This window comes from Tursiops truncatus, chromosome 3 (assembly GCF_011762595.2).
Source record: "Tursiops truncatus isolate mTurTru1 chromosome 3, mTurTru1.mat.Y, whole genome shotgun sequence".
Taxonomy (NCBI): Eukaryota; Metazoa; Chordata; class Mammalia; order Artiodactyla; family Delphinidae; genus Tursiops; species Tursiops truncatus.
This window is the reverse complement of record NC_047036.1, coordinates 40,042,666-40,056,806: the sequence shown is the minus strand read 5'-3', so window position 1 is coordinate 40,056,806 and position 14,141 is coordinate 40,042,666. Positions and strand designations below refer to the sequence as shown.

General features: G+C 41.6%; 2 protein-coding genes and 1 long non-coding RNA gene across 5 annotated transcripts in view; 1 reads left to right on the top strand and 2 right to left on the bottom strand.

Annotated features, from left to right (window-relative positions):
* Nucleotides 1–12,712, bottom strand: part of ITGA1 (integrin subunit alpha 1) — a 169,793-nt gene extending 157,081 nt beyond the window's left edge. Inside the window, exon 1 of one of the 2 annotated variants that reach the window (XM_019930052.3) lies at nt 12,579–12,712. In XM_019930052.3, the coding sequence (XP_019785611.2) occupies nt 12,579–12,639 (61 nt within the window). In that variant the 5' untranslated portion in view covers nt 12,640–12,712. Of the gene's footprint in view, nt 1–3,043; nt 3,154–12,578 lie in introns of those variants that run through there. The other variant, XM_073802103.1, reaches the window with a different exon arrangement.
* Nucleotides 1,229–2,866, bottom strand: PELO (pelota mRNA surveillance and ribosome rescue factor). Its single transcript, XM_004327432.3, has 2 exons — nt 2,141–2,866; nt 1,229–1,853 (listed from the first exon to the last, which is right to left on the bottom strand). Exons 1-2 carry the CDS (start codon nt 2,864–2,866, stop codon nt 1,422–1,424), a joined length of 1,158 nt encoding a protein of 385 aa, XP_004327480.1. The 3' UTR covers nt 1,229–1,421.
* LOC109549127 (uncharacterized) lies at nt 3,682–11,964 on the top strand. 2 transcript variants are annotated; one of them, XR_012330671.1, is made up of 3 exons: nt 3,682–3,820; nt 4,477–4,524; nt 9,592–11,964. It is a non-coding gene; the product is annotated as an uncharacterized lncRNA (long non-coding RNA). The 2 variants fall into 2 exon arrangements; XR_004525771.2 differs by lacking the exon at nt 9,592–11,964 and having other exon boundaries at nt 4,477–6,081.
* Nucleotides 12,713–14,141: the final 1,429 nt, after the last annotated feature.

The following is a 14,141-nucleotide window of genomic DNA, read 5'->3' as shown; positions in this document are numbered from 1 at the left end:
AACGGAACGACAATCTGAATTATTTTGATTAGGAAGTACAATAGACATATAAAAATGTGGTTTTAAAGTATATGGAGGTGTCCACCCCCAATTACAGATAAAAAGGTTCAGATTAGTTAGGAAGTTTAAAAAAAATAATCCCCAAACCTGGCACTTACACCAGGAGAAAGGCTCAGACACAGACAGGACAAGCAAGAGTTTACTTAGTGTCCTTATTTGAAGCAGGCACCACTGATCCTGGAGTTACAGACTGAATTATCACTCCTTCTTCATAAGGCCTTTCCTAATTATTTTGCTAAGCTGAGATGTGTAAAAGGTCAAGATGCAATTACATTTCAAGGCCCCCTCCCTAACTCTTGGAAAAAATAATGAAAATATTTTAAACTCTCAGCTATTTGCAGAAATTCCCTAAGTATGGTAAAGAGCTGGAGTACAAATCAACTGCCACATACTAATGATGTGACTTAAACTTTCTGAACAGGCTTTCTCACCCCTAAAATAGGGCGTAGAGAAAGTCCATTAAGAATGTAAAAGCAAATACAAATTCAAGGTAGCATTAAGTATTTAACTATGATAAGCTACAAAATAAATACATAAATGGTGTAGCAGTGCAAAGAACTCAAGTCCAGACTGGGGACTACTTCTAGGTTTGCCACTAATAGCCTATAAGCAAATCACATACCTTAGCCTCATTTTAAAAATAAAGGCACCTTAAATAGATTATCCTGAGAATCCTTAGCAGACCAAAGCTCAATGACCTAAAAATAACTAATTAAGTGCTCCTCTGAAGCAATTACGATTAGTTCTAAAGCAAAAAAACCCCCACCTTGTTACTCTTAACATGATTGGTTTAACAAGTCTCTTAAGAAAAACACATTTTAAATTTGTCCCCAAGAAAATCTTCTAATTATTTAGCTATCATTTAAAATAGCAAATAAATTTAAAAATTAAAAAAAATGGAATGTGGGCGGAAATGGAGAGAAAAGGATCATTAAGAAAACCAGTGTAAGAACACCATGCCGAATTAAAATAAACAATGTAAACTGAAGATGAGATATTAAAAAGCTTTTCCTAAGGAAAACTACTTCAAAGCATGCAGTATGGGATTTTACAGTCTATTCCAAAGAATATACGGCATTCGTTTTAAATATACAAAATGTTTCTAAGTACTGCGAATAACTCATAATTCTGAAATAAAATTATCCCAATTAATAAAGATGGTAATACATGGAGATTATTTCCTTTTATTGTTCAGTTTGAATACATGTCCTGCCAACCACAAATCACCTAATGTGACCAAATACATGAGAAACCCCTGTAAGAATCACAAAGTGCCACTTTCGCAGCTTTCTGTCACAAGGATGCTGAGAAAATCTAACAGTGAAAGAGACACAGGTTGTCTCGATTATTAGTTCCAATCATTAATCTTCTTCGGAACTAGAATCATCCTCTTGGTCAGAGAGTTCGGGGACAGGGAAGCGAAGAATGGCAGCTATCCCAGTCAACTGGCTGAGCTGTTCCCCAGACACATGAAGACTGGAGAAGATCCTAACAGAGCCTGCGTTCTCCTTCACACTGTCCACCAGCCGCACGTACCGGCTCCGTGTGGCTACATCCTGGTGCCTGAAAAGCTCATCGCTGATGAGCAATGTGTCAACTGCCATGGCCTCATTGGCCTTCTCCACCTGCTTGAGTCCATAAAAAGCTCGGTCAGGTTCATGTTGTAACATTTTATAGAAGTCATCCAAGGCTTTTACTTCCCCAGCAGCTTTAGTGTCTGAAAGGCGGCTAGCTACTGTAGGGTCACAAAGGGCCTCTTTCAGGGAGTACTTGTGTCCAGAGGAGGCATGTACCTAGAATCACAATTACAAAAGTTAGACAAAAGATCTCTTAGAGTACCCATTAAACAGCCCACAATGACCTCAAGCCAAAAACACTGGTAAGGCTTTATATGTTTAAGGATTTAAGCCAAGTTTACTATATCAATTTGCTAGTCTCTTCTCATTCCATGATCTCACTTACAATCCCAGTCAAGTTAAACCTTCCTCCTCTTGTACTTTTCCTAGTTCTAAAACTTTAGGAGTCATTTACATAAACCCCTCTGCCCATTCTTAATTATCCCTGGGTAAGACTGTTTTACCTGAAGGAATTTGGACCGGTTTTCCAGGAGCACTTTGTTGTCCGTCTTCACTGCTTGTTGAAACATGTAGTCGCAGAACTGCTCCCTCACAAATCCTGGGCTGGCCACCAGGACGCACTTTACAACATCAAAGTGTATGTGGCGCTGGATGGCCTGGACCACCTGTTCATAGAACCGCTCCAAGGCCCGGTCGTGCTGGGAGCAGTTGCCTTTCCGTTTCCTAGGGATGTTCACTTCCACCTTGGCCCGAGTGAGGGTCATGCTGGGAGTGACTAAGCAGATATGAGCGAGGCCTTCCTGCATCACCACAGCCGCTACATCAGCGCTCCAGGCTGGGTCACAGGCTTGCTCGATGCGCTCCAGAACCACACTGTCCCACTGTTTCTTGGCCAGGGTGAACTGGCGGTTGGGCTCCAGTTCGATGGTGTGGTAAGCCCCCATCTTGACATACTCATTCTCCTGGATGTTAGTCCCCTTGACCCGCAGCTGGCAGGCTTGAGAGTCGAAGTCGATGGCCTCCACGCAGAGAGTGAGGGTAGTGCGGACCCGGTTGCTCCCTACGCTGCCCGTGGAGGACTCCGTTTGTACCTTGCGGATGGTGGAGGCGCGCAAGCTGTCGCCCACCTGCACTAGATTGTAGGTGTGCCACATGTCCTCAGGTTCCTCGGGAACCAGGGTCACCTGGCCCGCATTGTCTTTCTCAATGTCCTTCCTCACGAGCTTCATGATCTTGGCAGGGGCTCACTGCCAGAACAAGAGGAACCGAGGGGATCGCCACAAGGAAAGGGGTAGGGAGGGGAAAGTTTAGGCCGTGAAGGGGACGGGGTCCGGTTCCTACAGGCACTTGCCTGGCGGGAAGGAAACACTTTCTATATGACTCTAGCGGCTGGGGGGAACACTTACTTTAGCCCTTCCTTTTCGTGGTCTCGGGGCGCGCCGCGTCGGACCGGCGCAAGAGACACCGGCGAACACCTTCTCCGCGGTACCAGCCGCCGTACAGATCGAGGCCGATGCAGTAAGGGCGCATGCGCAGCCCACGTCCTGCCTCCCGGCGCACGTTTTACGTCCGCAACGGGGAGGCGGGGCCGCAGCCTGCTCGTGCGCAGGCGCACTAAGCTGGGAGTTGTTTCTCGGAGAATAAACCACCCGAGGGAAGTGTACGGAATCTTTGCTGGCGAGTCATTCGTATTAATGCTGAACTTGGACGTCCTAAGTTTTCTCTTCCACCCCTGTTTGTGAAGAATCTGGGGAGTTTGTGAGTGCAAACATATATATTTTTTTCAGCTGTGTGCGGTTGCCACGCTACACCTTCTCCCGCCGGGTAAATGCAATTTCAAAACTTACGGAAAAGTAAAAGGAACTCAGAAAAGTGCAGACTTGGCCCCAAGGTCCAAACTACGGCCCGCTTTGCTCCTGCCTTATCCGCACTCAGACGCCACACGCTTTTTGGAGCTGGTCTGTCCAGAAGCTGTTTCTTAAGAACGACTGGTCATGGTGCGTCTGGGCCGTGAGTAACGTGCCCAGCTGTTTTCTGCGCTTAATTAACCAAGTCTGCATGATCTGATTAACCCAGATGTTAGAACATTGATCCCAGAGAAAGAAGAAACCATCTGTGGAATTTACCCCTGGATGGACCTCTCAGTTGCTTGATCTGATGTCCTGAGAATCCCAGAATCCAAGGTTGGCAGACTCAGCTTTCCGCAGCTCAGTAGCCTGTGAAATGTTTACGGGGGGGAATTGGGTCTCGGTAGTTTAGGACGGTATCTTCACTGTCAAAGCTGAGCTGAGAGCTGAGGATTGGGGAAGTGGGGAAGGACTGTTCTACTATGACCGACCTTGATTGAATAGCTACAGAATTCATTGCTAAGAAAAACCTTACGTCACTTAACATTTTCGGGGGGAAGGAGAGACGGGGGAGTTTGGGAAGTGGGGCTTGCTTCTTAAAAGGACCAGTGAATAGAAAAAGCCTACCAAAGTTTTCTTGAGAGTTAAGATGGGTTGGAGAGAAGAGGGCACAGATCTTCCCCATTCGCCTTCCTATCTTATTGCGTATGGCATTTAAAGGGAAGCTTACCATCCTGAACTGGTGAGACAGAGATGAAAGGGAGCAATATGATGTTGGCACAAGTCTTGATACTCAGATCTCAATTAACTTCCTCAGAGATTGTCAGGGGATACATAGGTCCCCTCCAAAACTCTAGTGTAAATTAGAACCAATATTTTGTGGCCTCTCTTCTCCCTCCTTCTCTTTCTGTACCTCCTTCCTTCCCCACCTTCCTATCATACTGAGTGCCCTTCCAAAGTTCCTAACTCAGACTGCCTTCTTCTACTTCCAGGAGAACCCAGCAGCTTTTCACTGAGCAAGGAACTGATCACACTAAAGTGTGAGTATGGCTTGTGTCTCCAAGGGACATGTATCTTTTTAAAAGGTGCTTGTTAAGCTACAAGAATTCTTAACTGGTAGAGTGAATGTGTGTGTGTGTGTGTGTGTGTGTGTGTGTGTGTGTGTGTGAGTGACAGAGAGAAAGAGAGAGAGGGAGAGAGGGAAAGGAGGAGATGCTTTGAGATACTCCTTGATCACCTTTCTAAGTATAATCATCCCCCTCTTGAAAAATCTGCCAAGGATCGAAAACCACAGAATCACAGTGATAGGCACACAGGGACCTTAATAAATGTTAGGTTGTTACTGAAGAGCTATCACTTACTGAATATTCACCTGGTACTTTCCTATGCTTTTTCTAGTCCTCACCTGTAAGGTAAATATTTGTTATCCTTATACATAGATGAAGAAAATGAATTACAGAGAAGTTAAGAAATGTATTCAAGATCACATAACCAGCATTCAAATCCAGGTCTGCTTAATTCCACACTTTCTCTTTCCACTGACACAATTCTACATTTATGGATGCTTGAAATCATCTCTGCAACCCCAAAGATTATGTGCTATTACCCACTGCCATTTCCCCTTAACTCTCACCTTTACCAGTTAAACAAAGACTCACAGCTTAGGAACCAACCTAGGGCATTTGAAAGGAAGGTCCCTTCCTTGCTCTTTTATTACTTTAAAACAGTCCTTATATTCTTTTCAATGTAATATTCCTTTTGCTCAGCCTAGGTCACCGTTGTAATTCTTGAGAAAGATCTAATATTCTACTTTAGAAAAATACACACATATTTCTACATTGAGAATCTATGGGAAACCCCCATAGACTGTTGATTCTGTGGTTCTTTTGTTTGTTTGTTTTAATTATGAGGCACACTGCTTTGGGCTGTCTTTTTAAATATAAATGTGCTTCAGCGATTGAACATACTACAAAACTTTTCACAGAATTATCATTTAATCTGAAACGTCTGTAATAGAATTTTCTTTTTAGTAACTTGAGCTTGTTGAATGATCAGGTGTTTTTCTCCTAGATTTTGTGTTATAACTTAGTCTTTCTAGATCAGTCATTACACTTTCGAGTTATTTGGGGTTCTCATTCCCTATTAATTAAAATCCAAATTCCCTGGCATTCAAGGCTTCCAAGACATGGCTTTACAAGCTTTATTTCTCCTTTAATTCAGAGTTTTTGATTTGTCTATCACTGATATCCTAAAATTAAGAAGTCACATTCTGTTTTATAATGTTACTAACAATTTAAAAAGATTACTCTTAAAGTAAGTTTCTGTAAACCTTTTTCAGTTTTTTTAGATAATCCATGCATAGATAAGAAAATGATTAAGTTTTAAACACATCTTAACGAGGAAAAGGTCTTAAAATGTTCAAAAATAATGTATGATGACAATTAGTTTTATTATACTTGGTTTGGAAAATGATCTTTACAAAATAAATAGCTAGCACTCTGATTATAAATATCTAGTGAAAATAGCAATAGTTTATTTAGAGAGAATGTGCTAACCTTAGATTGTACAAAGATGCCTATGTGACCTCCACAGGCAAAGTTAGTGGTCAACAGGGAGGGCTATTCAGCGAATTCAGGCAAAATGGTGAAAGGGAAAAGGGAAAGGTTTTTTTTTTTTTCTTTTTTAAAGGAACTTGCTGTACTCACTTACTATCTAAATTCCTGTAATTAAAACTACTTACTTGCAACTGTCACAGAACAATACAAAGCTCCTACCAAATAAATAATTTTATCAACAAAAGTGTGTGTGTGGGGATGTTCCTGTTTGTATGAATCTCTGTACAGTACCGGATCATTTTATTAAAAATATTACAATAAAATATATAATTTTAGGAACTGGTCAATACCCATGCATTTTCAAACTGTAGTACTTGGCAAACTAAAAGTATATAGTTAATAAGAAAATTTTGAAAGTACATTGTAATTTGTATTAATAGTATAGGATTTATAATAAAATATGCAGACCATTCATCTTAATCATTTGAGGTTCTAATGTGATTGATTTAAGTGTCCTATTTAAATTTAAGAATTTACATTTATTTCAGCAGATCTCAGATAGTTCATAGAAAAAAGCATATGTCTTCACTCCTTTTAATATTTGAATTATAATGATTTTTCAAATCAGATTTCTCACTTAATTTGTTTATAGAGCTCTACATTTGGATAAAACAATATTAATGCTTTTGCACATAAAATGAATTCTTAATACTAACCAGTACATATATTGTAATCTCCTTTTAAGATTTAGTTGACTTTTTCATCTTCCTTTTAAGTTATAGAAGATGTTAGATAAAAATTAGGTCCCTTCAAATATACATGGCCCTAGCTCTAACCACCAATATGATAGAATATTAGAGACGTTAAGCTTGCCAAAACTAGTGTTATTGATCCTGTGACCTGGAACATTTTTTTATTACTTTTACTGTCACCTTTCTCCTCCTGAAGCTTCCTTTTTAAAGGGAGAGTATTTAGAGGAAGGTCTGCTCTTGGGATCTGGTGAGGTTGCTGGTGCCAGAGGAGCAATTATCCCCTCAATTAGATACAGATTTGGCTCTGGAAGAGAACTGAGAAGGGGGACAATGTTCATATCTTTGTACCTAGAAGGAGTGTGTCTGAAATCTTATGATGCATGTTTTAAAAGTACAAAGAAACGTGATAGAAAATTGCATGTAGATATACTGCATGTTATTTATTATAATTTTCAGATGTATATTTTCCCACATTTCAACATCTCTTGAAACTTGGAGGCATCTAACCATTTAGCAATTATAATCGGATTGGCAGTACTTTTCTTTCTTAATAGTACATAAAATAACGGTGCAGCATTCAGTTGATGGTGTCTTCCATTCAGTTAGATATAAATATGGGTAGATGGAAATATTCCAGGTGGGGATATAATTAAAAGAGACAACCTGACCTCTTAAGTATTTTATGAGTTTGTCTGTAGTCTAGTCTTTTGTGACTCATTCAATAACAAATTTTCAAGTGACTATTATTCTAAGATGGTAGAGATAATGAACAAAGACCCTATCCTCACAGAGCATACAGGGAGCTGGGAAAACAGACAGTTAGATGTTTAATTTTAATATGTGGTATATTGTAGAAGCAAAAGTGCTAAGGGCCTACAAATCTCTGGGGGAGGGGGTCCAATCTACTCCAGTGGGTTCTTGGAAATCACATTCATATGGGGACTTGAGGACCAGTAGCAGTGTAACTGCTTATGCAAAAGCCTGGAGACTGCAGAGGAGCTGGCACAATAGAGGAGCTGAAAGAAGCTTAATAATCATGAGGATGAGAATATATTCAGCTCATTTACATCTGCTGATACTCTACTGTACTTGCTTTGAGAGCGAATACAATTCTCCAGTCACAGACCACTCTGAATAGGCAACGTATTCTGACTTTAGCATTGTGACAACAGTTCCAAATATCTTTCATCTCAATTTCCTAACATGAATTCAGATACACTATTTTGTATTTCATACCACAGAAGAGCAGTGTAGGTAAAGAATAGCATTTTGATGCCTAATTTTCTGAATATATTTAAAACATGAGCTCCTTTGTTTTATGAAATACTTAAGGGGCATATTAAAATTCAGCAAGTTCTAATCCAGTGGGAAGTTTGTTGGGTTTAGGTGTTGGAACACAGGTAGAGGAACATCCATCTAAGGAAGTAAGATCCACAGTTATAAGTGGTGGTCCAAGAGTTCATGCATCAAAATAGCATCATGACAGCAGGGAAGAAAAATAGGCAAACTAGTTTGGCATGTATATTTTATTGCTACTGTCACTGCCTATTTATTAAACAAACAAAATTCCTATGAATTTATCGCTGCCTTTACAGACATCATATATTGACTTAAATATATTCACTGTCTTCCATTGTGTGTCATTGGAGGTCATTTCTTTGTTATGGGTAGGTGGCTGACTTCCTTCCATATCCAGCCATTAGCTCACTTCTTTTAGAATAGGAAATCTTGCCTGTGAAAAAAGTCACAAAAGAAGACTCCTGCTTTCAGGCTAACTAAAATGTTTCTAGGGAGGAAAGATATATAACTCAATTAGGGATAATTCTATATTTGTATTCTTAATAACCAGAGATAGTAGTCTTATTTGACTTACAATTAATGTAGGGAGGGACATCATCTAATTTCACTATATACCTAAAAGTCATGGAAATAACAGACTCACTTCACCATTAATTAGATCTTTATCAAAGTCTTTTAGACAATTATGCTTGGATTTAACATTTAGAGGGCTGAGCAAGAGAGAAATGGACTTACATTTAGACAGCCTGGTATATTATTTCAGAGCATGAGAGATCTGAACAGGCTTTGCGGTTTATTAATTGGGTGACTTTGGTCAAATTAGCCTCTTAGTATTTTGGTTTGTTCATCTCTAAAATACAGATAATAGTTCCAGAATTTTCCCTTTTTTGAGATTAAAATGTAATATGTCCAAAATTCTTGGCACAGGGCCTCTTACCTAATACATTCTCAGAAAATATGTGCCTTTCAGCAATAAGTTGTGCTAGTATTTCTCTGTTATTGTTTGTCTTGACCCTTGTCCCCTGAGAGTTTGAATTCTGCCATTTGGACATGGCCAATGGGATGGCCAGGCAAGGCATTAGGGGGTAGAAGGAAAAGCAGGGGTATTCATTTCCCCTGCTTTCTCCCTGCTGTGCTTCAACTTTGGCACTAGCTGCATTCTTCTTCTTATGGCCACAGCTCCTGTCCAGTGGTCCCCCTCCCATAGCCAGAGTTCACAGTCAAGCTGACACCGCTGCCTTCTCAGGCCTAGGAACGGCAGTGGCTTTTCTTCTTATGTTGCTTCAGGTACTTTCTTTCTACTATTGCTCATTCTGCATGCTCCAGCCATCTTTTGTCAGTTCCTTTATATGCTTCTGCCAGCAGTCCCTTGATTTAATTTTTTTCAGTTAAATCCTTTATATATGCCACTAGTTTTTTTGCTGGGACTTTGACATATATAAAATAACAATAAAGGGCTTCCCTGGTGGCGCCGTGGTTAATAATTCACCTGCCAATGCAGGGGACACGGGTTCGAGCCCTGGTCCGGGAAGATCCCACATGCTGTGGAGCAACTAAGCCTGTGCACCACAGCTACTGAGCCTGTGCTCTACAGCCTGCAAGCCACAACTACTGAGCCCGTGATCCACAACTACTGAAGCCCACACACCTGAAGCCTGTGCTCTGCGACAAGAGAAGCCACCGCAATGAGAAGCCTGTGCACCGCAGCGAAGAGTAGCCCCTGCTCGCCACAACTAGAGAAAGCCCGCACACAGCAACAAAGACCCAACACAACCAAAAATAAATAAAATAAATTAATTTTAAAAAAGCTTAAAAATTAACAATAAAGACTTCGTTTGGACTTAGAGAAGGGCATCTTTCTTGATGAATCATTTTTAAATGTTGGGAAAAGCTAATACAAGGCAGTTCTAAATATAATGGGAAGTTTACTGGGATGGTTTGTTGGGTAGGTGGTTGTAGGGATGTAAACCCAGCTTTGAAGACTGGGGGGAGTTTGTTTAGATGGCAGGGGGTGGTAAGAAAGAAGGGTGGAGTGCTCTTCTAGATGCAGAAAACAAGATTACGTGTGCAGTAGTAAGATGAGGATTAGGGGGAAATAAGGAAGTGGGACTGCCTATCAGGGGCAGTTTGTGTTCAGAGGTTTTGGTAGGCAGAACAATGGTCTCTCAAATATCTTCATTTCCTAATCCCTGGACCTGCAAATATATTACCTTATATGGCAAAAGGGATTTGGCAGATATGATTATATTAAGAATCTTGATATGGGGAGGTTATCCTGGATTATTCAGGTGAGCCCAAAGTAATTAGGATTTTAATAGGAGGAAGGAAATAAGGTCAGAGTCAGAGAAGAAGGAGATGTGATGATGAAGCAGAGTCACAGGAAAAGATTTGAAGAAGCTACTTTGGTGGCTTTGAAGATGAAAAGTGGAGCTGCAAGCCAAGGAATGCATGTTGCCTCTAGAATCTGGAAAAGGCCTGGAAATGGATTCTCCCCTAGAGCCTCCAGAAAAGATGCAGCCCTGCTTGCATCTTGATTTTAGCCTAGTGAGGCTTCTGACCCACATAACTGTGAGATAGTAAATTTGTCTTGTTTTAAGCCAGTAAATCTGTGGCAATTTTTTACAACAGTAATAGGAAACTGATAGAGGCATAGTAGGAGACAGAGGGTGCTGGATTAGGGCAGACCCTGAAAGGTCAGTTGAGAATGTTCGATTTTATCTGAAAGATAACAAAGAACCGCCAAAGATTTTTGACTAAAGACTAAGGTATAATGAAAATTATGTATTAGGAAGATGAATTAGAGGTTAAGTTCAGAATGAAGACAAGATGATGAGTTCTGCAGTACTGTGCAAGGGTGGGTATGGTGATAAGACCCCAGATTAGTTGTGGACTCTATGAATTGATGAGAAGTTTGTTAGGAAGCTGACAACATGATGACTGACAGGGTAACCAACAAAGGAAAGGAAGAAGTCAAATTTCAGATCCTTATTGTGTTGTGAAATGGGCATAAATATAGCACATATAAGGAACCTGTTGATTCTGAGATAACTTTAAACTCTAAATTTCAATATGATTGAATAATATGTGTATAGATATAGATATAATACATATATACACACACAAAAGAGAATTAAATGTAATTTAGAAACGTGTATGCATTATTTTCCTTTAAGTTCCTTCTTGGATTTAGCAAGGTTTATTACCCCCCAACAATTGCAGAAAACCCACAGTATACAACTTGTGGCTGTTTTAGGCATGGGGAAATAAAGTAGTTGAATTTAAAATATATATATATATGTATAAGAAATTATAATTTGTTTCTGTTTTTTCAAGTTTCATTGTCTTTTTAGAGGATATGCAGACCTCGTTTGATCATTTCTGCATTAGTGACTGCTTATTTAGTAAAATGAAAAAGGTACAACTTGAGTAGTTAGTAAACCATTCATATTTTGCACAACAACAAGAAAATAATGCAAACAACCTCCAAAAAATTTGAGCTGGAGAGGAGTCATAGGTCAAACACATGTAAAGGGTAGTGACGGTGGCTGATAAGGTCAACCATTCACTGGCTGTAAAGTGGTTCAGAAGTTGCCACTGTTTGGATTATTGGCCCTTTTCACACAAAGCTTCACCCTATCTGCCTTCTCTTTCTTTCACCCTTGCAACTTTTCCCTCTCAGTCAGTAACTGGTAAAAAAGATCTGACCACGGGTTAATCATTTGGAAAATCTTAGAAAATGCTACGATTCAACCTTTTTTCTAAATTGAACGTAACTTTGCATCTCCACTGTGTTTGTCTCTCCTGAAAGATATCTATTTATGCACAAGTAACAATACGATATTTTGCATTTAAAAATTTAGTCGGCTGTGTGATATTTACAAAGTAAATGTTCACTATTCCTTCCTCAATTTCAATAGGTTCCTTCTCCTGGGTCTTAACACAGAAACATCATTTCGAGACAAGAGGCAACTTCACCTTGCATTCTTCCCTTTCCTCATTTTGTAGCAGAAAATATCTTGAGTATCTGACAGCAAGAAAATGAGTAATACCCACTCTTGAGCAACCTGAGGGTAGGAACTTTGCATATTATAAATCAGGTGCCCGATAGTTACCTCCCTCAAAAAAAAAAAAAAAAAAAAGAAAAGGAAGGTAGAAGCTATCAGCAAAGTCCTAAAATACCACGTATATTGTCAAAACAACTTTAATTTGAAAAGTCAGTTCCACCTTGTAAAGTTTTCAGCACCGCTCCCGCCTAACATTGGGGTGGAAGGTTTTGAAACGACATCAAACGTAATTCATAACAAAACCCAAACGCAGAAACTGCTTTCTGTACTCCAACCTGCCCAGAGTACCTGGAGCGCCGGAAAGTGGATCCGCGCTCCGTTCTCCCCTCCGGGCCGAAGCTCTGCATGCCTCCCTCCCCACTTTAAGCCCCTAGTCTCGAGTCTCGAGCTCAGGATATGCTCAGAGAAAAGCAGGGTCACTCACCGGTGAGGAGCCAGCAGCAGGCGACAGCGATCCCTGGGCTGGCGCGGCGCCGGGGGTCCATAGTTGGAGCGGCTGCAGCGCCCGGGGGACGCACTGGATCGGAGGGAAGGACTCGGCGAAACCACGCGCTGGAGCCGCGTTGCTCTGGGCCACTCCGCCCGCCGCCGTGGGTCTCAGTCGCTGGCCCCGTTGGCCCCGGCGCCTGGGAGCAGTACAGCGATTTCCTGTGTTTTCGACCAGCCCCTCTAAGTTCGATTCACGCTTCTCGCATCCCAGAGGGATTGCCACATCTCCCCGCCGTTCGCACTCTTGGTCTCTGAAATCCCACTGGCAGCCTCCCAGGCTCTGTCCGAGACATGGACAAATAAAGCCAGCTTCGCGGGTCCTTGTTTAGGCTAAAGTCCACGAGCTGCGAAGCAAACCTTAAAGGGACATCTGCCTTTCATTGACAGGGTGATTCCGCTCCCCGCGCCAACTCCCTAAGGTAGTAGGAACGCAGCCGAGGGCCGGACCTTCGGAGGGTGTCTCCAGCCCAGTGGCTCCGCCTTCGCACCCCTCACTTCTCCCGGGGTCTGGGCAAGGAGGGCACTTTCAAAGTGCCGTGCTCCTAGGCCCTCAAAGGGAGGCTGCTTTCCTGGGGTCCGATTGCGCAGAAGGGATAGGTCCGTTTATGCAAGTGAGCAGATCTGGTAACCCCCGTGCCTCTCCTGTGGACACTTGAACTTCGCTGTCCAGCCTTCTCACACTAATAGTGGGTGGGGGCGTCCACCCCGACACGCCCCGCTGAGGGCTTGGCTTTCACTTATGGAGGGTTTCCTTCCTTTATGGCGATTCGTGGTCACAGGGAGGCTTTTCTTTGGGAAGACTGTGATCAGCTGGGGGAAAGGAGAACCAAGACTGGGGGAAAACAAGAAAGAAAGAAATGCAAGAGGGAAGCGGGAGGGGAAGGAAGGGAGGAAAACAGTCTCGTTAGAAATGGAATGTGTGTGGGCAATTTTGTTTAATCTGAATTAGGATGTTTGTACACTGGAAGTTGAATCTAATAAAGAATTTAGGGCACTGTTTTATTTCTTGTTGCTACAGACTTTTATAAGTAAGAGTGCATTAAGTCGGTTGCATGTTACTCCCTGCTTCCTCGCTCCCACTACTCTGGGGAACTGAGAATTGGGAAGATAAGTTGGCCCATCAAAACGCTGGGAGACCCAGGCCACTTAGGAGTTTGCAATGCTTCCCTTGTCTTGTGAGTTGTACATCCTTTGAGTCAAGAGCCACAACTACATGTTAGCTTGACCGAATACTTGCTGTTTTTAATAAAATCAGCTGTGTTTTAGTGGTTTTGAGAATTTCAAAGAAGGGGAAGGAGTGGATGAGTGGATTTGTGTTTACAGGTGGTGGAGGGACTCAATTCTATGCAACTCCATTCGATTCAATTCAATTCAGCTAATTACTAACTGAAAGTTTCTGTCTAGCAGGTCTAGGGCTAGGCAGGACAAGAGTGCCACCCAAAGGAGGACTCATTGCCTGGAACACAGTACAGGTGACACAGTACAGAGAATCCAAGGG